This window comes from Chiloscyllium plagiosum, unplaced genomic scaffold (genome assembly GCF_037043375.1).
Source record: "Chiloscyllium plagiosum isolate Xiang-an unplaced genomic scaffold, Cpla_swu_hap1 HiC_scaffold_4, whole genome shotgun sequence".
NCBI lineage: Eukaryota > Metazoa > Chordata > Chondrichthyes > Orectolobiformes > Hemiscylliidae > Chiloscyllium > Chiloscyllium plagiosum.
This window is the reverse complement of record NW_028270142.1, coordinates 117,975,697-118,002,277: the sequence shown is the minus strand read 5'-3', so window position 1 is coordinate 118,002,277 and position 26,581 is coordinate 117,975,697. Positions and strand designations below refer to the sequence as shown.

The 26,581-nt window shown below is 41.3% G+C and overlaps 1 protein-coding gene across 1 annotated transcript; it reads right to left on the bottom strand.

Annotated features, from left to right (window-relative positions):
- Positions 1–12,861: 12,861 nt before the first annotated feature.
- Positions 12,862–23,249, bottom strand: LOC122548911 (forkhead box protein H1). The gene is made up of 2 exons (XM_087985880.1): positions 22,815–23,249; positions 12,862–13,923 (listed from the first exon to the last, which is right to left on the bottom strand). The coding sequence occupies exons 1-2, from the start codon at positions 23,247–23,249 to the stop codon at positions 12,862–12,864; spliced, it is 1,497 nt and encodes a 498-aa protein (XP_087842006.1).
- Between the last annotated feature and the right edge of the window lie 3,332 nt (positions 23,250–26,581).

Sequence of the window (26,581 nt, the reverse complement as noted above, 5' to 3'; positions counted from 1 at the left end):
AAAGCATCCTACCCAGACCCACCCCATCCATTTCCTATGAGTATTCCACCCAGCTTGCACGTTCCTGAGCACTAAGGGCAATTTAGCATGGACAATCCACTTAACCTACACATCGTTGGACTGTGGGAGGAAACCGGAGTACTGCAAACTCCACACAGACAATCCTCCAAAGGTGGAACTGAACCCAGGTCCCTGGTACTGTGAGGCAGCAGTGCTAACCAGTAAGCCACTGTGCTACCCGTTTGAAGAGAGGGCCAAATGGCCTTCTTCTGTGCTGTAACAGCACAGTCATTCCATTAGTTACAAAAACGCAAGTTTTCCTCAGTTTTACTAAAAAGATTTTACAATTCTATGGGGAGTTGGAGGGAGGGGTGGTGAAAGGATAGTAGTTAACTTCCAGTACAAATAAACCAGATCTAGAATAATAATTTAGAAAGTGAGGAGTTAAAATGGCAACTGGGGATTTAAATTCAGTTTATCAATCAAATCTCAAATAAAGTTAGCGTTAGTAATAGGAAACATATATGAAACTTCCTGATTGCTGTGTTTTTTAAAAATCTGCTTCTCAGTATCATATCTCTAAGATCTATTGGAAACCAGTTGTGGATATCATTCAGGGGTTGAACTGAGTTCAAATGTTAATGCTTGCCAATGCTGGCATCTACAATATTGCCGCTTAGGTTGCTGCTCCGTGGCACTAAGCCACATCCTCAGAAGAAAATATTAATAGTTTCTATATTGTTGTATAGTACAATGAAATATGAATTCAGACTTCAGATCAGACCTTTCTAAACACCAAAAAATTGGTTCTGGCTACTCAAGTTCTGTCACACCAGTGGCAAGGTCTCTTATCTATCTAATCCTTTCTCGGTAAATTAAGCAAATCTTTTCATTCAGTTAAATTAGAATGGAACTGCTGCTGGGAGGATGGAGTCGGTGCCCAAGCCTTGATTAACATGTCTGAGGGAAGGGCATCCTGTCCAGTGTTTTGTTTTCCTGTAAATGATGGGACCAACCTACTGAGTGTAAATACAGAGCAGGTCACCTAGTGATATTCAGACATCCTTACATTGAAGGAATGATGTTGGAAAGACATCTGTGTATTGCTAAGAAACCACACATTTTCTGTGATAACATCTTAAAGCCTCTTGTGTATTCAACAGTTATAATTGTAAAATGAAGAGGAACATAATTTCATTAAAAGTGTTAGGGAAAGTGATGTTTTATAAACATAAAGCAGTAACTGACCTCTATCTGTCTGATTACACGTTTTCTGAGATGTTATAAAAGGGCTTAAGAATATAGGAAAAGAGGTTGGACTTTATCCATCAAGCATGCTTCTAAGACCATAAGAACATAGGAGCAGAAATTAGGGCATTCAACCCATCGAGTCTGCTTCATCATTCAGTTATGGCTGATAACTTTCTCAACCCCATTCCCCTGCTTTCTCCCCATAACCCTTTATATTCAAGAACCTATCTTTCTCAATCTTAAATATACCCAATGACCTGGCATACACAACCTTCTTTGGCAATGAATTCCATAGATTATGGCTGAAGAAGTTTCTCCTTATCTCCGTTCTAAAAGGTCTTCTCTTCACTCTAAGGCCTTGGGTCCTAATCTCTCCCACCAATGGAAACATCTTCCCAATGTCTACTCTGTCCAGGTCATTAAGTATTCTCTATGTTTCAATTAGATCCCCACTCATCTTTCTAAACTCCATCAAGTATAGAACCAGAGCCTCAAACGTTCCTCATACGTTAAGCTTTTCATTCCTGGTACTACTTTTGTGAACTTCTTCTGAACATGCTCCAGGGCCAGTACAGGGCGGCACAGTGGCTCAGTGGTTAGCACTGCTACTGGGGACCTGTGTTCAACTCCTGCTTCGGGCGATTGTCTGTGTGGAGTTTGCACATTCACCCGTGGTTTCCTCCAGGTGCTCCAGTTTCCTCCCACAATCCAAAGATGTGCAGGTTAAGTGAATTGGCCATGCTAAATTGCCCATAGTGTTACTTGCATTAGTCAGGGGTAAAATGTAGGGAAATGAGTCTGGGTGGGTTACTCTTCGGATGGTCAGTGTGGACTTGTTGGGCTGAAGGGCCTGTTTCCACATTGTAGGGAGTCTAATCTAATCCTTCCTGTGATATGAGCCCTAAAACTTTGCCCAGTACTCCGAACGTGACATCAGACTATTGACTGATCAATTGCCTCAAAACCACTTTTCCAAATTATTTCCATATTCCTTGAGGTCATTATTCTCCAGAACTCCATTGATTTCTTTCTTGAACATGATCAATAATTGAGCTTCCACAGACTTCTGGGTTAGAGCATTCCAAAAATTTGCTATCGTCTGAGTGAAGAAACTCCTCCACATTTCAGTTTTAGAAGTTCCACTCACTATCCTAAGATTATGCCCCCATGGCTATAGATTCACTATCACTAGAGTAACTATCTTATATATCCACTTTGTAATAATTTTGTAAATTTCAATGAGGTCAGCTCTCATTTTTTCAAAATTCTGTGGAATACAAATATAATTTCCTCAACCTTTCCTCATGATGATAAACTTTTCACCCCAAGGTTCAACTTGGTAAACCTCCATTTCACTCTTCTGAGATAAAAAAAAACCTCCTTAGGTAAGCGGACCAAAATCAAACATAATGCTTTAAATGAGATTTAACAAGGCTCTATACAACTGCAGCAAAACATCTTTACTGACTTAAATTCCCTTGTGATGAAGCCAAACGCATCATTTGACTTCCTAATTTCTTGCTGCACCTGCATACTAGACTTAAGTGACTCATTAGCAAGTATAATTTGGGAACTGCACTTCCCAACCTCACACTATTTAAGAAATAAATTCCTTACAGTGCAGATAGAGGCTGTTTTGTCCATCGAATCTGCATCGACCCTCCAAGAGAAGACCCCACCCAGGCACTCTTCGCCCACCTCCCATCCCCATAACCCTGAATTTCCCATGGCTAATCCACCTACCTATATGTCCCTGGAATCAATGGGGCAATCTAGCATGGCCAATCCAGCTAACCTGCATATCATTTGGACTGTGGGAGGAAACCTCCCACAGACACAGGGAGAACATGCAAACTCCACACAGATGATTGCCGAAGGCTGAAATCGAACCCAGGTCCTGGCAACAGTGTTAACCACTGTGCCACCCAATTCCGCCTTATATTTATCAAAGTAAATAACCTCACACTTATTCACACTACATTCCATGTTCCAGCAAATTCACTCATCCTGCCCAGGTCTATGAAGATAGAAGGGCCTGTTTCCACACTGTAGCTAACCTAATCATTACCTTCTTCTCACAATTTAAGTTCCCTTTGTAGTATTGTGTCACCAACAAATTTGGAAATATTATAATTGGTCCCTATATCCAAATCATTTATATAGGTTGTGAACACTTGAGGACTGAGCAATGATCCTTACAGTACCTGAGTAGTAACAGCCTGCTGTCCTGCAAAGGTTCAATTTAATTCTAGTGTCTGCTTTTTGTCTGTTAATCTCTTCTTAATCCATACTACTGTATTACTACCAATCCCATGCACTCTAATTATGTTTGCTAACCTCCTGTTTGGAACATTATCAAAAGCCTTCTGTAATTCCAAATACACAATATTCACTCATTCTTCTTTATCCGTAGTAGAAGCAAAGTCCTCAAAAACTCCCCAGCTTTGTCAAACATGGCGTCCCCTTCATAAACCAATGTTGGCTCTAGTTCTTCCATTGTTTTCAAAATATCCAGTTATCACCTACTTTATAACAAAAAAACTTTTGTTTAATTTACAAAGACAGATTACAAACTTTGCAGTCAGTCCCTTGAGTTTAAAAATTGGATATTGAGTTGATCAAAGTCTTTAAAATGTTTAAAGGATTTCATAGGGGAAATATTTTTCCCAGTGGGACATAAACATAAAATGTGAAATTGGGAGTTGAGATAATTGGGAGATTTCAAACTTGAATTTAAGGTTAAGCAAATATGGGATATGGTGCTATGACAGGTAAAATGGTACTGTACTACAAGGTGGGACAAACCTCATGGTCTAAATAGCTTGTCCATGTGCTTAACGTTATAGTAGATATCTGGAGTTTACAAAGTGCTCAGATTAAACAATCTTTATACTGGAATTCTAAATGTGTAGCATTACTGGATTAAGCTCCCACAAAGTCATTTCCAATTACGGAGTGTCTAATTCTGAGTCAGGTGACCAATTTTGCATTTTTGTAACCATCTTGTATTCATTTATACACTTCTGGCAGGAATTGCAACATTTAGAACAAAGTGCAGCACCTCATTCAAGAATTGGGATGTTATGTTGAAGTTGTATAGAACATTGATGAGGCCACTTTTAGAATACTGCGTACAATTCTGGTCTCCTTGCTAAAGGAAAGATGTTGTTAAACTTGAAAGGGTTTAGCAAAGATTTATAAGGATATCGCTGAGATTGGAGGGTTTGAGCTTTAGGGAGAGGCTGAATAGGCTGGAGCTTTTATCCCCTGGAGCATCGGAAGTGAAGGGGTGACTTCACAGAGGTGTATAAAATCTTCAGCGATATGGATAGGGTGAATAGCCAAAGTGTTTTTTCCACAGGGTAGAGGAGTCTAAAAATAAAGGCTATAGGTTTAAAGCGAGAGGCAGAAAGATTTAAAAGTAGGCAGAGAGCAGATATTTCCCTTTGTAGGGCAATCTAGAATGAAAGGTCATAGTTTTAGGTTAAAACGTGGGAGATTTAAAACAGAGATGAGCAGAAATTACTTCTTTCAAAGGATTATCAATCTGTGGAACTCACTGCCCAGAGTGTGCTGGATGCTGGGACACTGAATACATTTAAAGTGGGGATAGATTTTTAATTAGTAATGGGAATACAGGAAGAAGTCAGGAGAGTGGAATTGAGGCTGAACTGAGGTCAACCATGGTCGAATTAAATGATGGAGAAGGCTTAAGGAGCTGAATTATCTACTTCTGCTCTGAGTACAAAGAAATCAGATTCTATCAAATAAATTAGCTTGACATGGTGTCAGAAAAACAGTCTAAAAATCAGGGACAGAGAAGACACGTTGGTCATAAAGTAAGTATACTTCGGCCATGACTTTGTTACCTCAATTTGATTTCAGCTTCACCTGCACCCTTTAATAGATATGCACTCATTTATAAAGAAGTGTACTCAATAATAAGAACTACTTGGATTAAATAACCTACTAAATTTTCAATAGCGAGAATCTATAATGGCATTGCTGGATACCTTTTCATGTTTTAAGGACATAGTATAAATAATGTTATCGTTTTGTATACTAAATAAGGACTACCCACATGATTCATTCATTCCCAAGATTGATCTATCAATGGTCCACAGGTAACTCTCTGAAGATGCAAGTGCATGATTAAGTAAACAACTATATAAGTAGCTAATTCATACAGACCAGAAAGTGCCCAGGTTTTCATCTCCAGCCCTTGTTGAGTTTGCATCTCCTGTGGATTACAAATTATTTGTCAGTGGCCTGCATGTACAAAGGTCAGAGGCAAAAATTGTGGCGCTGGAGAAGAACAACAGGTCAGGCAGCATTGAGGAGCAGGAGAGTCAATGTTTCAGGCATAAACTCTTCATCAGGAATGTGGGCGGGAGGTGCAGAAGGGGCCTGGGAGATAAATAGGTGGGGGTTGGGACGGGGGTGTGGGGAAGCTAGCAAGGAAGGCAATAGGTGGATCCACGTGGGGGCTGATGTGATAGGTCGAAGCAGATTGGTGGGCAGGAAGATGGAGAGGTAGGACAGTTCAAGAGGGCAGTGCTGAGTTGGACCTGAGATAAGGTTGGGGGACGGAAGATGAGGAAACTAGTGAAATTGACATTGATGCTGTATGGTTGGAGGGTCCTGAGGTGGAAGATGATGTGTTCTTCCTCCAGGCAGTGGGTGGCTTAGGATTTGGTGGTGGAGGAGGACCGGGACTTGGTGGAATGGGAGGAGGAGTTGAAGTGCTCGGACACAGGGTAGTGGGGTGTGTCCCAGAGGTGTTCCCTGAAATGTTCTGCAAGTTGGCATCCTGTCTCCCCAATGTAGAAGAGACCACATTGAGAGCAGCAGACACAGTAGATAAGGTATTTGGATGGCATGAAAATCTCTGCCAGATGTGAAATGATCCTTTAGAGCCTTGATAAGAGGTGACAGGGGAGGTCTGGGCACAGGTTTACACCTCTTGCAGACTCCTCGCACTTCCTTTGCCACCGCAAGAAGCGTAAAACCTGTGCCCACATTGTCCCCCTCACCTCCATCCAAGGCCCCACAGGATCCTTCCACATCTGGCAGAGACTTTCCTGTGCATCCAAATACCTCGTCTACTGTGTCGATTGTTCTCAATGTGGCCTCCTCTACACTGGGGAGACACGACGCCAACTTGTGGAAAGTTTCAGGGAACATCTCCAGGACACACACACTGAACAATCCCAACGTCCTGTGGCTGACCACTTCAACACCCCCTCCCATTCTGCCAAAGACATGCAAGTCCTGGTCCCCCTCCACTGCTAAATCATATCCACCTGGAGGACGCACGCCTCATCTTCTGCCTTGTGAGTCTCCAACCACACCGCATCAACATCCATTTCACCAGTCTCCTCCCCTCCCCTCCCCCACCTTATCACAGATCCATCCCTCCAACTCAGCATCACCCTCTTGAACTTCTCTCACTGTTACATTTTCCTTCCCACCTATCTGCTCCTCCCTCCTCTCCAACCTATCACCATCTCCACCAGCATTCACCAATCACCGATTAGCTACTTTCCCCCACCCTTTCTTTATTTATCTTTCAGGCCCCTTGGGCCTCCCCCATATTCCTAATGAAGGGCTTATGCCCAAAACCTTGACTCTCCTGCTCCTCGGATGCTGCCTAACCTGCTGTATTTTTCCAGTGCTATACTGTTTGCCCCTGATCTCCAGCATCTACAGTCCTCACTTTCGCCTCCATGTAAAAAGGTGATGAGCACAGCAAACTATTAATTTCTGAAGGCAGATTCTCTCACAGGTATCCCACCATGAAGCAACTGATTTGGAGGTGCTGGTGTTGGATTGGGGTGTACAAGTTAAAAATCACACAACACCAGGTTATAGCCCAACAGGTTCATTTGGAAGCATTGACTTTTGGAGCACTGCTCCTTCATCAGGTGATTGTGGGATATAAGATCGTAAAACATAGAATTTATAGCAAACGTTTACAGTGTGATGTAACTGAAATTATATATTGAAAAATACCTGGATTGTTTGTTAAGTCTCTCATCTTTTAGAATGAACATGTTGGTTTCAATTCTTTCATATGTAAATCACAGAACTTTTTTAAAGATACATTCTCAAGTGAACTTTAACAATTGGTGTCATGTCGGCTCAAATTTAATGTGTGAGGTGCCCTGTGTGAGGCTGTCTGTGCCACAATGTTCGGACTGATTCCAATCTAAAAAATGGATTTACAGAATCTTACATGGATTCTTGCAGTTTTTGAGCAAACTAAAATGTAATTCTGCAAGTACAAATTCACCCCACAAACGTATATGTGTATGCGTGTGTGTGCATGTGGCTGTGTGTGTGGTGGTGGTGGTGATGGTGGGGGGGGGGGGGGGGGGGGGGCGGTGGGTTATGAGTGTCTGTGAGATAGCACACAGACATTCCTACTGACACATACACACTCCGACAGACCCGTATACTCACGCAAACCCTCTCTCATATGCTCACACATACATACACGCACCCTCTCACAGAATTATACCCCTTTACATTCACACTTACGCACATACACACAGTCTCTCACAGACACTCATAACCCACACACACATACACATTCACACGCACACAAACACATATACGTTTGTGGGGTGAATTTGAACTTGCAGAATTACATTTTATTTTGCTCAAAAACTGCATGAATCCATGTAAGATTCTGTAAACTCACTTTTTAGATTAGAATCAGTCTAAACATTATGGCACAGATGGGGAACACAGGGGGCTAACACCTTCAACATCTCAACATCTTATCTGCGCTGACACCAATTGTTACAGTTCACTTGAGAATGTAACTTTTTAAAAAGTTCTGTGATTTACATATGAAAGAACTGAAACCAACATGGTCATTCTAAAAGAGAGACCTAACAAACAATCCAGATCTTTTTCAATATATAATTTCGGTTACATCACACTTTGCAATAAATTCAGTGTTTTACGATCTTAGACTTCACAATCTCCTGATGAAGGAGCAGCGCTCCAAAAGACAGTGCTTCCAAACAAACCTGTTGGGCTATGACCTGGTGTTGTGTGATTTTTAACTTTGAAGCTACCAGGTGTCATTATTGATTGTTTTGACACTAGCATGTTACCAAACCATTATAATCATTGTGGTGGTGCATGCCAATCCCAAGCACAGTCATAGAGCTGTACAGACCTTCAATCCAACTGGTCCATCCTGACCAGAAATCCCACATTAATCTGGTCCCATTTGCCAACATTTGGGCTATATCCCTCTAAGCCCTTCCTATTCGTATACCCACCCAGATAGCTTTTAAATGTTGTAATTGTACCAGCCTCCCAACAATTCCTCTGGCAGCTCCTTCCATACACACACCACCCTCTGTGTGATAAAGTTGCCCTTTAGGTCCCTTTTAAATCATTTCCCTCTCACCTTAAACCTATGTCCTCTAATTTTGGGCTCCCCTACACTGGGAAAATCTTGGTTATTCACCCTATCCATGCACCTAATGATCTTACAAACTTCTATAAGGTCACCCCTCAGTCTCCGACGCTCCAGGGAAAATAGCCCTGGCATGTTCAGCTTCTCTATATAGCAACATCCTTGTAAATCTTTTCTGAACCCTTTCAAGTTTCACAACATCCTTCCTAGAGCAGGGAGACCAGAACTCAATGCAGTATTCCAAAAGCAGCCGAACCAAAATCCTGCCCATCTGCAAATTGACCTCCCAATTCCTATCCTCAATGCACTGACTAATAAAGGCAAGCATACCAAATGCCTTCTTCACTACCCTGTCTGTCTATCTGTTACTCCACTTTCAAGGAACTATGAACCTGCAGTCCAAGGTCACTTTGTTTGTCAACACTTCCCAGGACCTTACCATTAAGTGTATTAGGGACAACTGAAATTTGTCTATCTGTGGGTGAGGCAAGGATAAGAATAGAAATAGTTTATTATGTTTCTTACCATAGTTGAATGTCAGACTAGGCTTGCATAAAATTGTCACTTCTGAAAATTACTGGCCAACTATCAGGCAGAGTCAGAATCAGACATTATACAATCGGTAATCGATTTTTTACACTTCACGTTATGCAATCACGCAGGTCAAATCTAAAAATCAAATTGTTCAGGAGGGAGGAAAGATAAGTCCCAGTCACAGCAAAGATAACACATATGATAAAAGAACCACCAATTGTACAATAGGATGTTCAATGGAATATTCTTGAAACAACATTGGATAACAAAAAGTTATTTCAAGACAGTAAAACAAATAAACAAGGGGAATATAGGCTTATCATAATTCTTGCGATTAAATTTAAGCAAGACATTCTCATAGTGCTTGAACATTGCCATTACTCCTCATTAGAAAAAAACTTTTAATCTTCAGTTACAGGAGGTAGATATCAATTCTTTAGTGATGGACTGTGCAGATAGAGAGCTTGCATTGAGTGTCAGTGTCAATGGTAAGACAATAGGTTCAATGAGACATTCAATACACAGGCAATGGGAGATGCATCAGCTTGGATATTAATGTTGAACAAGGTTTGGTGCAAACAGAACATTCAACGATATTTTAATATGAAAATAATTGTCAAGTATTCAATCTTTTTGTGCCAGCTGCATTATTTGCGTTTCTTTGGTGCAACTTCTTTAGATAGAATTATTTTTCTTGTATGCTTCCCTTCTAATGCTCTTCAGTGAGGCTCTGTCACTCTTCAGGGATCTTGAGGTTCTTGTCCAGAGCCCTGAAGGCATCTGGACAGGTTAATAAATGCAGTTAGGAACTCATACAGGATGCTTGCCTTTATTAGTTGAGATATAGATAACAAGAACAGGGAGTTTATGATGGAGTTGTACAAAATTTTGATGAAACCATAACTGGAGCACTATGTGCAGTTCTGGTCACTACACTATATGTGATTGCACTGGAGGGGGTGCAGAGGAAATTCACTAGGATATTGCTTGAGAGGAAGCGAACGAAGAGAGGCTGGATAAGCTCAGGTTGTTTCTTTTGGAGCAGAGAAGCTTGAAGGGACATAATTGAGATGTAGAACATTACAAGGGATGCGGACAGGGTGAATAGAAAACAGCTGTTCCCCTTAGTTGAAGGGTCAGGAACATGGGGCATAATTTATAAGTGAAAGGCAAGGCATTCAGGAGGGATTTGAGGAAAACGTTTTTCACCCAGAGAGGTGGTGTAGGTCTGGAATTCACTGTCTGGGAGGTAGTTGAAGTGGGTAACCTCACAAGCATTAAAAAGTACTTGGATTAGCACTTATGTGTATTAACGTCAAGACTATGGTCCTAGTGCAGGAAAGTGGGACTAGTGTCAGTAGTTGTCTATTTCTAGTGGTATAGACTTGATGGCCAAAGGGCCACCTCTGTACTGTATAACTTTTTGATTCACAATGATCAACGGTAGCAAGGTTTACAGTAATTAATGTTGTACACAATTTCACCACGTTAATGACAGATTGATACACACATATGATGTGCCAATTTCACTCAGTATAAATCAAAGAATTCAGACTGTGATGTAGATTTAGCATCTACAGTCATATTTACACTTTCCTAGTGAGAGGTGAGGTTGGGCTGGGCTAAATGATGAAGGGATACTTCACAGGATAACATTTGGGTTCTCAAATTGTAGACTCAATGCATTTTTCATTGATTTAATCTTTATTGACTCTCAAATGGAAGCCACTTTTTAAAATCACAAACAATGCCTGTTTTTAAATCACAGTGTTTAAGTTCCATGTGCACGCAAAAGTTATTAACAAATACTATTTCAGTTATTGAGACCATGCAATTTCTCATTAGAAATATTACTCTCAACCAGTGCATACACTTCCCAGCAAAAGTAACGAGGCAGCCAGAACACCACAGGATCCATTTATCTCCCCATTCTTAGTCTAAAGCCAATGAGGCAAACTGTGAGGGGTTTTCACCATTATATTGGCACGGCTTTGGGTCAGAGGTTTGAGTTCAAATCCATAAACTAGTAGTTATGCAACTTTCTGAGCCAAACATGCTGAAGGATGCTACATTCTCCAATCAAGATTTTGTTCAATGTTTTAAGGCACTGTTTGAAGCATTCCCCTCACGTCCTAGATCACAGTCCAGATGCCAAAAGCAGATTAGTCAGTCATTCAGCTCACGGCTGGTGCAGAATACTTTGGCATTTGTCAACAGAAGAATAATTGCAGTTCCGAAGGAATTCACTTTAGAAAGTACTTTTCAGATGTTCCCAAGTAACAGTGACTCTGGTTGTTGTGCTGGTACAACCCACAACAGTATCCCAATGATAAAAACTTTAATTCCTGGAGATGTCAAAAGAATCCAGGAGGTGGCAATCCTAGCATTTCAATATTCTGTTCAGGGCACCATCGAGCAGAAACCACTGAATGATATCAGCCCTTAAAGGATTAAATTACATTGATGTTTGCATAACCTCACATATATTCCTTTCATTTTAGACAGTTGAGTGGCAATGGATAGAGAGACTTTTATTTTCTCTGATAGAGGATCCTGGATAATGGGCAACAATCTTAATGTTGGAGCATGACTACTGTGGAGCGAAATCAGGAGGCATTTTGTTTCTACTCCAGAGTTAACAGAACTCTCGCTTCCAGAAGCATCTGGATTTCAGACCATTTGAAAGTTTCAAACTAACCAATAACTTGCATTTATGTAGCACCTTTTACTAAAACAGGTGATGGCATTGTTCAAGACTGAGATGCCTAAACCTTTGGTTAAATTGTAGAATCAAAAGTCAGACAGTTGGAGTTAATGTGTAATTTGAACATTACTGTGTAACTGAATAGTCCCAATGTACTCCTGTTTGTAAAGCATGGGTGAGCTATCAGAATCTATTTTTTTTTAAAGTTATATTTAGGCTTATAGCTGTCATACAGTTCAATTATGAGCCAGAATTTAATAGATGGTGTGGAACAGGAACAGAAACATGACCTCAAAAACAACTTTTTTCTAACTTTTGTTCAAGTTAGTGTTTCAAACAGAGAGATGAAACTATGGGTACAATAGGAGGCGATGAGGATGATGTAAAAAATGAGATTTGTCAATACCTAGTTGTACAGTCTGCTATGAAGTGTGTCATTAATGGATGGTTCCCAAATGAAAACGTCAACTCTTTGATGCAATTCAACTACAGGAGCATCACATCCAGGCACAATCCCAAAATTGCTCAATATCCGCCACATCACAGCTGGGAATGTGGGAATTGTGGCCAATTTTCTCTTCACTCATTCACACGCATACTGATGCCAATTATATAATACCTCTGACCCAAGGGAACAGCACCTAAGAGATCATCCCAACAGACTGTGCTTACTTCCTTCAATAAACTTGTAGAGTCCGTGCAAACAATACTCCCAAAACACCTGATGGAAAGATGGAGGAAGCTTGGCACATTGGGAAAAATAGTGTAGAAAGAAGAAAATCATTGTTTATCTAACGTTTACAGTCACAAAACACAGGACGGGTGAGATGATTATTTCTACGATAGCTCCTTGAATGTAAACAATGCACATAAATCACTTAAAAGTCCAAACTAAAAATGTTAAAAGTTTCCATGTAACTGCACACAGTTTGGGCACTCAGTTATCAAATGGCATGTATCGAGCCCTTACCACATTGCTCACATGGGGTGACATTCCAGTGCCCACATTAGATGGGTAAAACTGATGAAATACAGTATCAAAAACACTCTTGTTTGGTGGGACAACTTGCAGCATTCTGTCCAGATCAAATATAAATGGTTGACGTAAAGGTGGCAAAGAGTGTGGATCAGGTAGAAAGGGCCAGTTGGGTGGGTTTAAGAACTGCGTTGGTCTATACGGATAGAAGAGATTTGAAGGGCTGTTGTACTGAAAAAGTGTGGAATAAGGTAGACTCATACTTGGAGGTGCAATTACATTTGGAGGGGGATATTTAGTGTAAGACGTTGGCAACTCCCAGGGCATGTAAGGCCTGAATGGAAGTTCTGAATAACTGGTGCAATGGTTGTTTAGCAGCGAGAGAGGAGTAGATGCGCCATAATCCATTGATAACCTCAGCCGTTTGGATTCATGCCGATGAGGGAATTCTCGTTGTGAAAAGTTGGTGTCATCTTCAGTGGAGGAAGAACTTGAAGTTGAAGTGCTTAAGGGTGAGGGAAATTGGTTCTTGCGATGATCACTCTGAGAGAAAGAGAATGAAGAAGAAGCCTGTGGGCTCTCAGATACTGCCTCATGAGGATGCCAAGTGTCTAAGTCCAACCTTCCCAATTGTGTTGAGTTTTCATTTGATGGCTTACTTTGCAGATCACACTGAGAGGTCTTTGAATAACTTCTCTCCCTTTCAGAATGAGATGCTTCCAGGCTATTCCACAACGTATCAATGGAAAAGGCATCATCCGACCTGCTGCCACCCTGTTGTGGAGGGGTTATTTCAAATCCAGAAGGGGAGTCAGTCACTGGCTGTGCTTTGCTGCTATCTTCAGAAGCCATGAGGCTGGCAATCCCACCTTGGATATAAGCAGTTGAACTGGCTGCAAACTTTCTTGCATCTTGTCGTGAGACGGATGTGTTTTGTCGCTTTAATGCTTCGGGTGGAATGCGAGTAACGTCGACTGTCCAGTAGTTCCCCTTCCCTTGTGGTCGTTGTGGGTCATTTAATACCTAAATAACAAAAAAGAAGCATCTTTAAATCATCCAAGGCCCATTACTGTACTTTAGCCATATACAATTACTCAATGCTGAGATAGATTTCTATAGCACTGGTTCTGGGGGTTGTGATTTCTCATTTATAAGTCACAGTCAGCTTCTTTGATAGGTAATTATATACTCGGAGGCATCACAAGCGAATTTTCATAGCCAAGTGTCTACCAACCTCATACATTATTAATGTATTTATGCTTTCCAGGATGTTTCAGTTAAAAATAAGTGGGAAGAAGTGGTTGGCCCTACTACGTCACAGCACCAGAGAGCCAGGTTCGATTCCAGCCTTGGGTGACAATCTGTGTGGAGTTTGAAGCTTGCACATTCTCCACATGTTTGCATGGGGTTCCTCCAAGTGCTCTGATTTCCTCTCACAGTCCAAAGATGTGCAGGTTATGTGGCTCAGTCATGCTAAATTGCCCTGTAATGTCTAGGGATATGTAGGCTCGATGGTTTAGTGGTGGTGCTGAGTCTGGGTGGTAGGCTTTTTGGAGGTTCAGTGCAGGAATTGATGGGCCAGATGGCCTCTTTCCACACTGTGTGGATTCTAAGAAGGATCCTGGCTAATTCCTCAGGTATGCATCTCTTCTGCCATCAGTATTGTGCATCCAATTATAGACAACTTATTAGATCAAAGAATCCCTACAGTGTGGAAACAGGCCCTTCAGCCCAACAAGTCTGCACCGACCCACTTAAGAGTATCCCACCCAAACTCATTCCCCTACATTTACCACTAACTTATTACTATCCAGTTAACTCAATACAATTTGGTGATAAAATCTGGGACATACCCAACTATGTTCCTTATTCAGTCACATATTTAGCAACTGAGCCAGACTGTGTACTTAATTGTATGATACTGTGATGCTGTAGTTATTGAGTTTAATTAAGTCTTAATTATTATAAAATCTGAACTCTTCCAATGGCTTAGAAATTTATTGAGTGAGGAAACTATGTGATGTAGGACAATAAGGAAACAGACCTGACTGATAGTCTTATCAGGAACTTGTCATTCAGCCATCGCTAATAATTTCTGCTATAGATCTTCTGACAAGAGAGGCTAGTTGCAGCTTTAGGAAAAGGGCTGGCACCAAGATTGTAATCGCGGTCTACTATTCCTGATTCTATTCAGCTATTTCCTCTGAATGACATTTTTGCTTTGTGACCACATCAAGGTTTACCCTTCCTTTCATGCCCAAAGATTTCCACCCTTCCGTTATAATGGCACCTTCACACTGTGGGAGAGTCGAGAATCACAAATTATAGATGAAAGAGCTCATTTATTCTATATCATTCAAAATTCTATAGAAACCTGTAGATTGCCAAAGTATAAATTCAGTTATTTGGCTTCCACAACCTTAACAGGTACTGATCACTTGTTCTTGATCCAAATGTGGAATTTGTCTGTATTTCCTAAAACAGATATTTTGCAATCATAATTTAACTTAAATGTTTTAGAATTTATTTTTTCTAATCCACTGCCTTAGTTGAGGAAACATCAGAAGTAAATATGACTTCCCCCATTCCAATCTCATTTATCTTGCTAAATTGAAATTGAGCCTAAAATGGATCAATATTATCCAGAAAAGGAGCTTCCTGATATTCCAGCACAGTATCGAAGGGACAGAAACAAAATTATCTTCAATTCCACTTCTTCATCACTGCATCCAGGAAGCAAATCCATAAAGTCGGCACCACAGGAGTTACAAATGAACTCAGTGGTCAATTTCTTTCAACCTCCTCCTCAAATGCTCAAATATTTAAATGCCTCATATTTGATCTTACACTTATCAGCATCTTACACTTATTAGCATTTACATGTTGAATTCTGCCCACTTAGAGTCACAGATGTACAGCAAGGAAACAGACCCTTTGGTCCAACTCATCCATGCCAATCAGACATCCTAACCTAAACTAGTCCATTTGCCAGTACTTGGCCCATATCCCTCTAAACCCTTCCTATTCATATATCCATCCAGATGCCTCTTAAATTATGGAATTGTACCAGCCTCCACCACTTCCTCTGGCAGCTCATTCTATACACGCACCACCCTCTGTGTGAAAAGATTGCCCCTTAGGTCCCTTTTATATCTTTCCCCTCTCAACCTAAACCAATGCGCTCTAGTTCTGGACTCCCCGACCCTTGGGAAAAGACCTTGTCTATTTATCCTCCCCATGCCTTTCAAGATCCAGCCTCTCGCTACAGCTCAAATCCTCCAACCCTGGCAACATCCTTGTAAATCTTTTCTGAACCCTTTTAAGTTTCACAACATCCTTCCCATAGGAAGGAGACCAGAATTGCATGCAAAATTCCAAAAGTACCCTAACCAACAACCTGTACAGCTGCAACATGACCTCCCAACTTCTATATTCAATGCTCTGTCCAATAAAGGCAAACATACCAAATGCCTTCTTCACTATCATATCTAACTGCGACTCTACCTTCAAGGAACAATAAACCTGCACTCCAAGGTCTTTTTGTTCAGCAACACTCCTTAGGACCTTACCATAAACTCTATAAGTTCTGCTTTGATTTGCTTTTCCAAAATGCATCACCTTGCATTTATCTAAATTAAATTCCATCTGCCACTCCTCAGCCCAAATTTTAGCTTCATTTGTCAGTTGCTCACAGGCTTAGCATTGCATTTGATGCTCTCCCCAACTCTCCTTCCACTATCCGAGACAATCCCTCACCAATATTCAATTGCAAACTGCCCATTTCCCTTGGAAGAGGAAAATGTTTGCAATGAAAGAATCTCTAGGAGCTCCAGCTGTAAGTTATTTGAGTCCCTATCTGTCAGATATATTGAGGTAGAAACTTGCTGGGGAAAATTGTCGATGGAAATGGGTTGGCCAAGCTGCTCAATAAGTTCAAAGAGCACTCCAATTTCAGTACAAAATCTCCTTTAATGTTGTAAAAGCTTATGAATTGAGAGCAGAAACCAGCCTTTGGCCTCTCTAACCTGCTCCACTATTCAATATGATCATGATAGCAACAGAAACAGAAATTGCTGGAAAAAGTCAGGAGATCTGGCAGCATCTGTAGAGAGAAATCAGAGTTAATATTCAGGTCCAGTGACCCTTCTTCAGAACTGGCAGATTTAACTGTAGCCTCAACACTATAATGCTATCTACCCCTGCTAACCTTTGACTCCCTTGTTAGTCAAAGGACTATCTCTGCCTTAAAAGTATTCAGTGATATCACTTGTACTATTCTCTGGGGAAGGGAGTTGCAAAGACTCTTAAACATCAAAACGTTCCTCCTCATCCTTCAGAAAGACACTTCCTATATTTAAACTTCACTCCCTCATCCTAGGTTCACACAAGGGAAATCAGCCTTTCAGCATTCACCCCCCCCCCCCCCAAGTTCCCTCAGAATTGTGCATTACAAAAAAAACCCATCACCCTTCTTCGTTGGTGGTTAGAATACTAGTAAGGAACCATCCTAAAACAGGCCTAGATTTTTCACATTTTCCTACCCAGATTGTGGCTCTTAAAAACTGATTTTACCAGAGGATATTCTGTATCAGAGAACTGCTTTAAGTGAGAAAAGCAAGGAAAAGAAAAGGTCACAATGAAGATAAGGTTTATGTGAAAAGCAAATGGAATCTGCCAACACGTGTCCTTAACATTTATCACCAAGTGTAAAACTGACAATAATGGATAGCAACTTATTTTACAGCTCAAGCTGATTTTCTTCTCTATTATTGATGGGGACAAAATTAGGTTGGGGTGTAAAATGGGTCCAATTTGCTAATCATTCAATAAAACTAAATTATTCACAACTATTCTGAAGTACCGTTGAAGGAAACATACTCAGTGGCAGTATGTGCTAATAGTCAAAGTTAAAACATTCCCCTAGTACAATGATATTAATTAACACCTACATGCCAAGTCAGAGCTAAGTATAGGCCTGAGATTCTTGCAGTTAGCAGGTACTTTACACAAGCTCTTAAAACAGAATGAAAGGATCGATGAGACCTCAACTCTCATATGCAATACTTAATTTAAATTTGCTTTGAATTAAAACATTTATAAAAATCTGCAAAGTAGGTTCTTTTATGATTCCCTATTACTTGAAGTCTTAAAAAGCTAGAGCAGCAATTTTCTAAGTGGCTAGAGGAATAATCGAATGGTAGAGAAATGATTTAATCTGGTCAGAGAATCCATTAAACTATAACACATAGAACAAAGTCAGAAGTCACATAACACCAGGTTACAGTTGACAGGTTTATTTGAAATCACAAGCTTTGCAAGCGCAGCCCCTTCATCAGGTGAAGGTGGATTATAATCGACATTATAACGTTGATTCTCCTGTTCCTTGGATGCTGCCTGACCTGCTGTGCTTTTCCAGCAACACATTTTCAGCTCTGATCTCCAGCATCTGCAGCCCTCACTTTCTCCTCGAAGATTATAACCTGGCGTCATGTAACCCAACACCAGCACCCTCGTATTATAAAATATAGAAGCAGACGTAGGCCATTCAGCCCAAGAGGAGAAAGTGAGGACTGCAGATGCTAGAGATCAGTGTGTGCTGGAAAAGCACAGTAGGTCAGGCAGCATCCAAGGAGCAGAAGAATCAATCATCAGGAATGATGAAGGGATCTCGCCTGAAATGTCAATTCTCCTGCTCCTCGGATACTGTCTGACCTATTGTGCTTTTCCAGCACCAGGTTCCTTACATTCACCCCAGGAGATCTGCTCTTCCATGCAATGAGATCTAATCCACAACTCCCCTTTCCCATTCTACCATACAGTTTTAATTCAGACTGTAATTGACTGTTGTAGAACTTCGTTTACATGAGAAAACTGCACTCCTTGTTTCCGTAACACTTACTGATTAGTCCCATACTGATTAAAAACCTGTGTACTGAAGTCTTGGATATCCATAATGACTCAAGCCCTTAACAGTAACAAATTCCACAGATTTGTTTCCTGCAGAGAAAAACAAAAATCCCTCTTCATCTCATGTTTTAATGTGTGACCCCTTATGTTGAGATTATACCCTCTGGTCCTAGACTCACAAGGGGAAAACAACTTCTCTTCATTTAACCTGTCAAGCTGCCTAAGAATCCTATGCTGAAAATGTGTTGCTGAAAAAGCGCAGCAGGTCAGGCAGCATCCAGGGAACAGGAGAATCGACGTTTCGGGCATAAGTCCTTCTTCAGGAATCCTATGTTTCAATAAGGTCTTCTCTCATTTTCCTATACACCAATGAGTATAATACAAATTACTCAATTTCCCTTCAGATGAAAATTCCTCCTTACCCAGGATCAACCTTGCGAATCTTCCAAATCCAAAGCCATAGTCATAGAACTGTACAGCATGAAACAGACCCTTCAATCCAAATCGTCCATGTCAATCCTACATTAATCTAGTCCCATTTGCCAACATTTAGCCCATATCCTTCTAAATCTTTCCTATTCATATACCTACCCAGATATCTTTTAATTGTACTAACGTCTACCATTTCTTCTGGCAGCTCATTCCATACTTGCACCACACTCTACATGAAAAATTTGCCCCTTAAGTCTCTCTTGAATCTTTCCCCTCTCACCTTAAACTTTGGATTCCATTAACTTGGGGAAAAGGCCATGTCTAATCACCCTATCTATGTCCCTGATGATTTTATAAACTTCTGTAAGGTCACCCCTCAGCCTCTTGACACCCCAGGGAAAACAGCCTATCCTTATAGCTCAAACCCTCCAACCCCAGCAATCCTTGTAAATCTTTCCAGAACCTTTTCAAGTTTCACAACAACCTGTCCATAGCAGGGAGACCAGAATTGAATGTAATATTTCAAAAGAGGCCTAACCATTGTCTTGTGCAGCTGCAACATGACTTGCCAACACCTATACCCAATGCACTGACCAATAAAGGCAAGCATACCAAACACCTTCCTCACAATTCTATGTGTGCGTGATTCCACTTTCAAGGAACTATGAACCTGCACTCCAAGATCTCTTTGTTCAGCAACACTGCCAAGGACCTTACCATTAGTGCATAAGTTCGCTCTGATTTGCCTTTCCAAAATGCAGCAGTTCATATTTATCTAAATTAAACTCCATCTGCCACTCCTCAGCCCAACAGCACATCTGATCAAATTGCGCTCTGAGGTAACCTACTTGGCTGTCCATTACACTATCAATTTTGGTGCCATTGGCAAATTTACTAACCATACCTCCTATGTTCACATCCAATCACTTCTATAAAATAACAAAAAGCAGTCAATGCGTCTTTTCTTAGGTATGTCAATCAAAGGTGTTCATATATTCCAGGTGTGGGCTGACTAGTGTCTTGTGGAATTATGGTATGGCCTCCCCAGTTTTATACTGCCTTTGACATTCTCTTTTAACCTAGCAGATCAAAGGGTCATAAGATTAAAATGAAATCCAGTCTTTTTCAAGATGATGTTGGGAATTGTCAAAATAAAGTGCTAATCTAGGAATCCCCCTCCTCAGGGGCTTTTGAGGCTGGGTCAATCAAAAACATTAAAACAGTGATAGAGTTGCTAAGTAAGGAGCTAAAGCTTTTGGAACCACAGCAACAGAATCACAATACACATAAGGCATGATCCCACTGAATGGTCAAACACTAACGGGCCTCAAGATCAATATGTGTTCTTAGGTGTGGTTTAACTCAGTTGGTTGGATGGCTGGTTTTAAAAGCGGAGTGGTCCCAATAGGGTGAGTATTCCTGCTGAGGTTACCAATGAAGAGCTCTCCTTAACCTTTCTCCCAGGCTGAAGAGTCATCTCTCCATGATGAGAGAACAACCCTCTGACCTGACATTTCAGATTGGGTCAGTTCTGAGGTGTGGTATGTGTCTAGTGGTTTAGGGGTGGGTATTGGGGAGGTGGGGCGTGAGTGCTGAGTGTTGGGGGGGGTCCTGGTTGAGAAGCCCCCAACTGGCCCGTCAGTTGGCCTGCTGAAAGTTCTGTCAGCACTTTCCCAAAGGGCAGTAAGGGCGGTTTCTCTCCTTATTCCGGCCAATATTGATTCCTCGACTAACACCTTTGAAATCAGGAAAGCGAGATATTGCGAACTGCTGAGAATCTGGAATAAAAACAGAAAAGAGCTGCAACTACATGGCATTAGAGCGGCATCTCAGGAGACAATTGATCATATCGCCACAGACCACCATTGGTGTGGTTGTTTTTCCTGCAGACGGTCCCAGAACATTGTGGTTGAATCCCATGCTGACCAATAAAGACAGCGTTTATTCATTTTACTGCGGCCGGTGAAACAAGTTTTGCCGTGCAAAGGTTAACTGTCACGGTTTCTTATATTTGTAACGGTGGCAGACTCGCTTAGTTAACGAGCCTGTTTCAGTCCTCTCCTATTTTAATTCAGACTGCCCAGGAGGAAATTGCACTCCTCTTTCTCATGCCTTAAAAAGCTAAGGAATGAACAATTATGTCTTCAATTCATTTTTCGCGCTGGATCGATCGGAAAAGAAATTAAGTGTGACTTTGCACGCATCAAGTTGCAGTTATGACTGAATTAATCCCCAGCAGTTCTGGATGGTATGGTTCAGCAGTTACAGGTAACCTGAGCGGGTCAAAGCAAGGATTAAAATTAACCTCTCCTCTCAATTTTGTATGTTCGTTCAAATGATTGCATGGTAACGAAAGGGAGGGGGGGGGGGGGGTGAATAGAGTACAAACATTCACAATCTAGTTTGTTAGCATAGAGACATAAATAACTCTGCTTTCTTTCCACAGATGCTGCCAGACGTGCCGAGTTATTCTAGCAATTTCTCTTTTTTTTTGTTTCCGATTTTGCAATATTCACAGATTCTTTTCTTTTTGGCTAGTCTGAATCTAGTCTAGTTTGAAACTGATCTGACACGCATCTTTCGGGCCGAATGGTTTGCTCCTCGCGTTTTAATTTCAACTCAACCGTCCCGGTTTACTCTGAGTAAGGAAGGGTTTTTGTTTGCATAGCCAGTGGTTTTCATTAGTCGGGCCTGGTGAAAATAGATAAAATAAACATTCAAACGGAAGTATATTATGGGGAAATCCACACCGCCTTCTGTTTTCTCGACCAAGATAGCACATGTCCCACTCTCCTTCCTGCCCCCCCCAACCATCTGCGGGGAACAGCAGAGAGATTGTTTCCCCACTTTATCCCAATCGTTAAATAAATCACTGAAATACATAACACAGGTGACCAGGAATACCCTATTCACAGGAATTGCACTCCCTGCAATGTTGGAAAGAGTGTGAGGGTTCTTTCCAGTTTGTTCACTGTAAGCTGCGGAAATTCCGGGAAAAACATCAGGTAGAAATCATTTCAGTGGGGTTTACCCGTCTCTTCCACAAGCAGGAGAGCTGCTCTTAAATGTCAGCTTCTACATTCATTACCTGCATTTAAAATCGCCAATGCTTGCGATCAAAGGATCTATTATAGAGTCATGACAAGCTTCAAAGTCAGAAAAGGTACAAATTTCTAACTGTCCCCAGATGATTAGTTTCAATCCCCAGTCATAAACTGGGGATTCCACATCCCCACCATTAGGCCTTGCTTGATGAGAATGCAAAGGTTACAAGTGAGCCCTTCAATCTCTCTCCCCCTTTAAATTACTACACTGGCCTCTGCTTTACAGTATAGTTGCTAAATACAATTAATAGTTAAAAGACTTACTTTTATAAAACAGTCATTCAGAGACAAGTTGTGTCTGACAGAATCTTTCCAGCCTTTGTAATGTCCTTTGAAAAATGGAAACATAACACTAATTTCATGGAGAATCTGTAAACACAAAACACACGGGCGTTTTGTTACACATCACATCCTCTCTGAAATTAAGAATAATATTGCCACACACACCAGTCACAAACAGAAAACCTGTACCTGAGAGAGCTTCAGTTTCTTCTCTGGTGAATTAAGGATAGCAATGGTTATTAGAGCAAGGTATGTGTAAGGTGGCTTGGGGTATCTTTGGTAATTTTTTTTCTTCGATGGCTGTTTGTCACTATCTCTTGCATTTTCTTCATCGCAGTCTTCAGCAAGCTTGGGGTCTCTTATATCCTGGACCTGAATTGTAGAGACATGGGTATGACAAGCTGAATCATCAGAAATATGAACTGACCGCTTCATCCTGGGAGCCTGGGATGAACCCTCCAAATGCATACTCTGAGAAGAAGAGTTTCTTCGGTAGAGAGATTGTTTGAAGTCAAGAGGGGTGGTTTTTGCAAGAGGAAGAGAAGAAGCCAATGCATTGTCCCAGTCTTGCATTGCAAGTTGAGCATCACTGCTGCTAGCTACTGGAGACGATGTTGAAATCATCTTGAATCTGTCTACTTCCCAGCTCATTCTCATGCTGATAAATGGAGCCGCACAAATAGACTACAGCCAGAGTTGTTTTCTTAGAAGACAATCAACATTTGCATGATCATCCAAAGTGTAATCAGTCTTGACACAGGGGGATTAGCTGATGAATAAAGGGGTGGGATCAAATGGGAGGGGCATCTGAAAACTTGGGAAGCCAATGGAGTTCAGCAGCTCCACAACTTTTTGCCCCTTTCAATGTTTTTTCTCTCAAACGCTAGAATCCCTCCTTATATTGTGGCTTAAATTTATTGCTCTGGGTCCCTTTATTTTCACCTAAACCTAGTTTCCCAGATGATAAAGGTCATTGCTATTAACAGAGTGACAACTCTTTTCTACTTGATTAGAATAACTCTTTGTGAGGTTATCAGTCCTCATTAGCACATGGTGCCTCGCGGACAAGAATAAGAGAACACCTCTTTCCCTTATCAACTACAAAAATGTTTGCCCAGCTGTAACTTCTTCCCTCCCATGAAGAAAACTTACCTTTTTAAATCTTTTTCTCTCATTTCAATGTGCTCTGTCAGGAAGTTGCTTTATTTTGCTGAGATGTTTCTTTGATTTTGTTGCTAGTTCTTCCTTTTCCCTTTGTTAGAACTCTAATTTTTGTGTGAATGTTTAATGTCCCTTCCTCCCTTTTTTAAGTCATTTTCTCCATTCTCAGCCCTCTTTCCTGGCATTAAGCCCCTACATTCCTGACATCCTGAATCATTTTTAAAAATCCTTTTTCTTTCCCCCTCTCTCTCTCCCTCTTTATTGTTTCTCCATTTACACTTCTACCATCTAAACCTCCTTTTACAGTTTTTTTTTTCTGCATAAACCCCTCCAAGGCCTTGCCTTTTACTTCCTCTGATGCCTTTTTCCAGACTCCTGTTCCTCTAACTCTGGCTCTGTCCACCCAAGTCCTTAGCTCCACTCCACCCCCTAACCCGCCCTGCCCAATCTCTGCTTCCCCATCCCAGTGCACCTCCCACGCCATCCCACATCAACACCCCTCACCCTTCCACACCTTAACATATTGTAATCTTCCTGAAGTAATTCCCAAGTATCATTCACTACAAAGTCCAGTTATTCAAATGTAGGCCTGGTTAGCACTGCTGCTTCACAGCGCCGGAGACCCGGGTTCAATTCCCGCCTCAGGCGACTAACTGTGTGGAGTTTGCACGTTCTCCCCGTGTCTGCGTGGGTTTCCTCCGGGTGCTCCGGTTTCCTCCCACAGTCCAAAGATGTGCAGGTCAGGTGAAGTGGCCATGCTAAATTGCCCGTAGTGTTAGGTAAGGGGTAATGTATGGGTGGGTTTCGCTTTGGCGGGTCGGTGTGGACTTGTTGGGCCGAAGGGCCTGTTTCCACACTGTAATGTAATCTAATCTAAAAAAAACATTGAATACCTGCAGATTATTTGCAAAACTGAAGGTTCTTAGCATTTATTTAGCACCACGACCATCATAAAATGATTCATGGATCATCATTGGTGAAGCTTGACACTAAATTACATGAAGTAACAGAAGAGGAGATGGCTAAAGATTAATGTAGGAGCTATTTTTAAGGAATAGCCTAGAGGAGGAAGGTGGAATGTGGATAAATACATGGAGTGAATTCCAAAGTTTAAGGGCCAAGATTAGAGTGGTGCTGGAAAAGCACACCAGGTCAGGCAGCATCAGAAGACCAGGAGAACCGACATTTCTGGCAACAGCTCTTCATCAGGAATGCTCCTCTGATGCTGCCTGACCTGCTGTGCTTTTCCAGCATCACTCTAATCTTGAATCTAATCTCCAGCATCTGCAGTACCCACTTCTGCCTTCTCCGAAGTTTAAAGCCATGGCAACTTAAAGCATGGATATCAGTGGCAGACAATTAAAATTCAGAAGGCTGATGAGGCAAGAATCAAATGAGTGCAGATATCTCTGAGGGTTGTGAGGCTGAGGGAGATTACAGAGAGAAAGAAGGCCCGTGCTGTGAACGGATTTGAAACAAAGGATGAACATTTTAAAATCAAGGCATCACGAAACTGAAAGTGAGCAGAGGGTGAATAGCTGAACAATGGTGTGAGCAATGATGTAGAGTTTTGGATAACCTCAGCTCTATAGAGGACAGAACACAAGAGTACAATGGATTTATTAAGTCTGATGTACCAAAGGCATGGATGACACTAACAGCAGCAGAAAAGCTGATGTAACACTGGAGTTGGGCAGTGTAACTGAAGTGGAAATAAGTGATTGTGATGATCGTGCCAGGAATGTCGAGAAGCTCGTTTTAGGAGCAACCATGACACCAAGATTGCAAATAGTATAGTTCACCTTCAGGGAGAGTTTTGGGGATGGTAATTAGGGAAGAGAGTTTGTAGTAGGCACTGACAATGATAGCTTTGTTCTGCCTCATATTTGGGGAAGCTTATGGTCATCCAGTCCTGGATGTTGGATAAGAAGCAGAAATAATGACTCTGCAGAGGTCAATTGAACTCACTGAGGGGGCATCCCCCAATTAATAATATAAAGTGCTGACAGAAAGTGTACCCTTAGCACTGACCACCCTCCTCTCTATCTTGGATTTGTAGGGATCATTCAAAACTGTAGTCTTTTTTTGAATAAAATCCCTAACTTGAAAAAAAACGAAAGAGGTCCCTGTTAGGTAGCTCGTATTTCCGTGCTAACTGATCGAAGGACATCATTGTGTCTCCCTCAAATAAATCGCCCATGCAACGTTTGAATCATTAATCTATTATCCCCAGTTGGAAACCCAGCATACCCACTAAAGATGTGAAGAAGATGTTTTGCCAATATTGCCTTCCCTCTGCCGAATTGCCCTCCATGCTTTAACAGTATTGATAACTATTGGATTACGGCAATATTCTCGAACTGTCCTCATTTTGTCCAAAAACAACAAACTAGTAAGGTGGCACCCTGACTGGGAGGCTTCGATATCTAACCATGTTGAAAGAGGGTCCTCACAAGCCCAATCACTCACATAGGATAAAAGCGAGCTTAGTTGGTAGATTTTAATGTTCAGGAGGTCCACTGCTCCCAGCCTGTGAAGTAGTTGCAGTTTAGCTAATTTACTGAGGGGCCGCTTAACGATGCCAAATTAAGGTTATTTGCTTATTGAAAATCAGGGCGTGCATCAATACGGGGTATAGCAAAAGTGGGAGAATATTCATCTTAATGAGCACTATCCGACCCAACCATGAGACCGGAAGTGCCTCCCATCTTTGAAGGTCTTGTTTGATTTTGTCAAATAATTGAACAAAATTGGCTTAGATTAGATTAGATAACTTACAGTGTGGAAACAGGCCC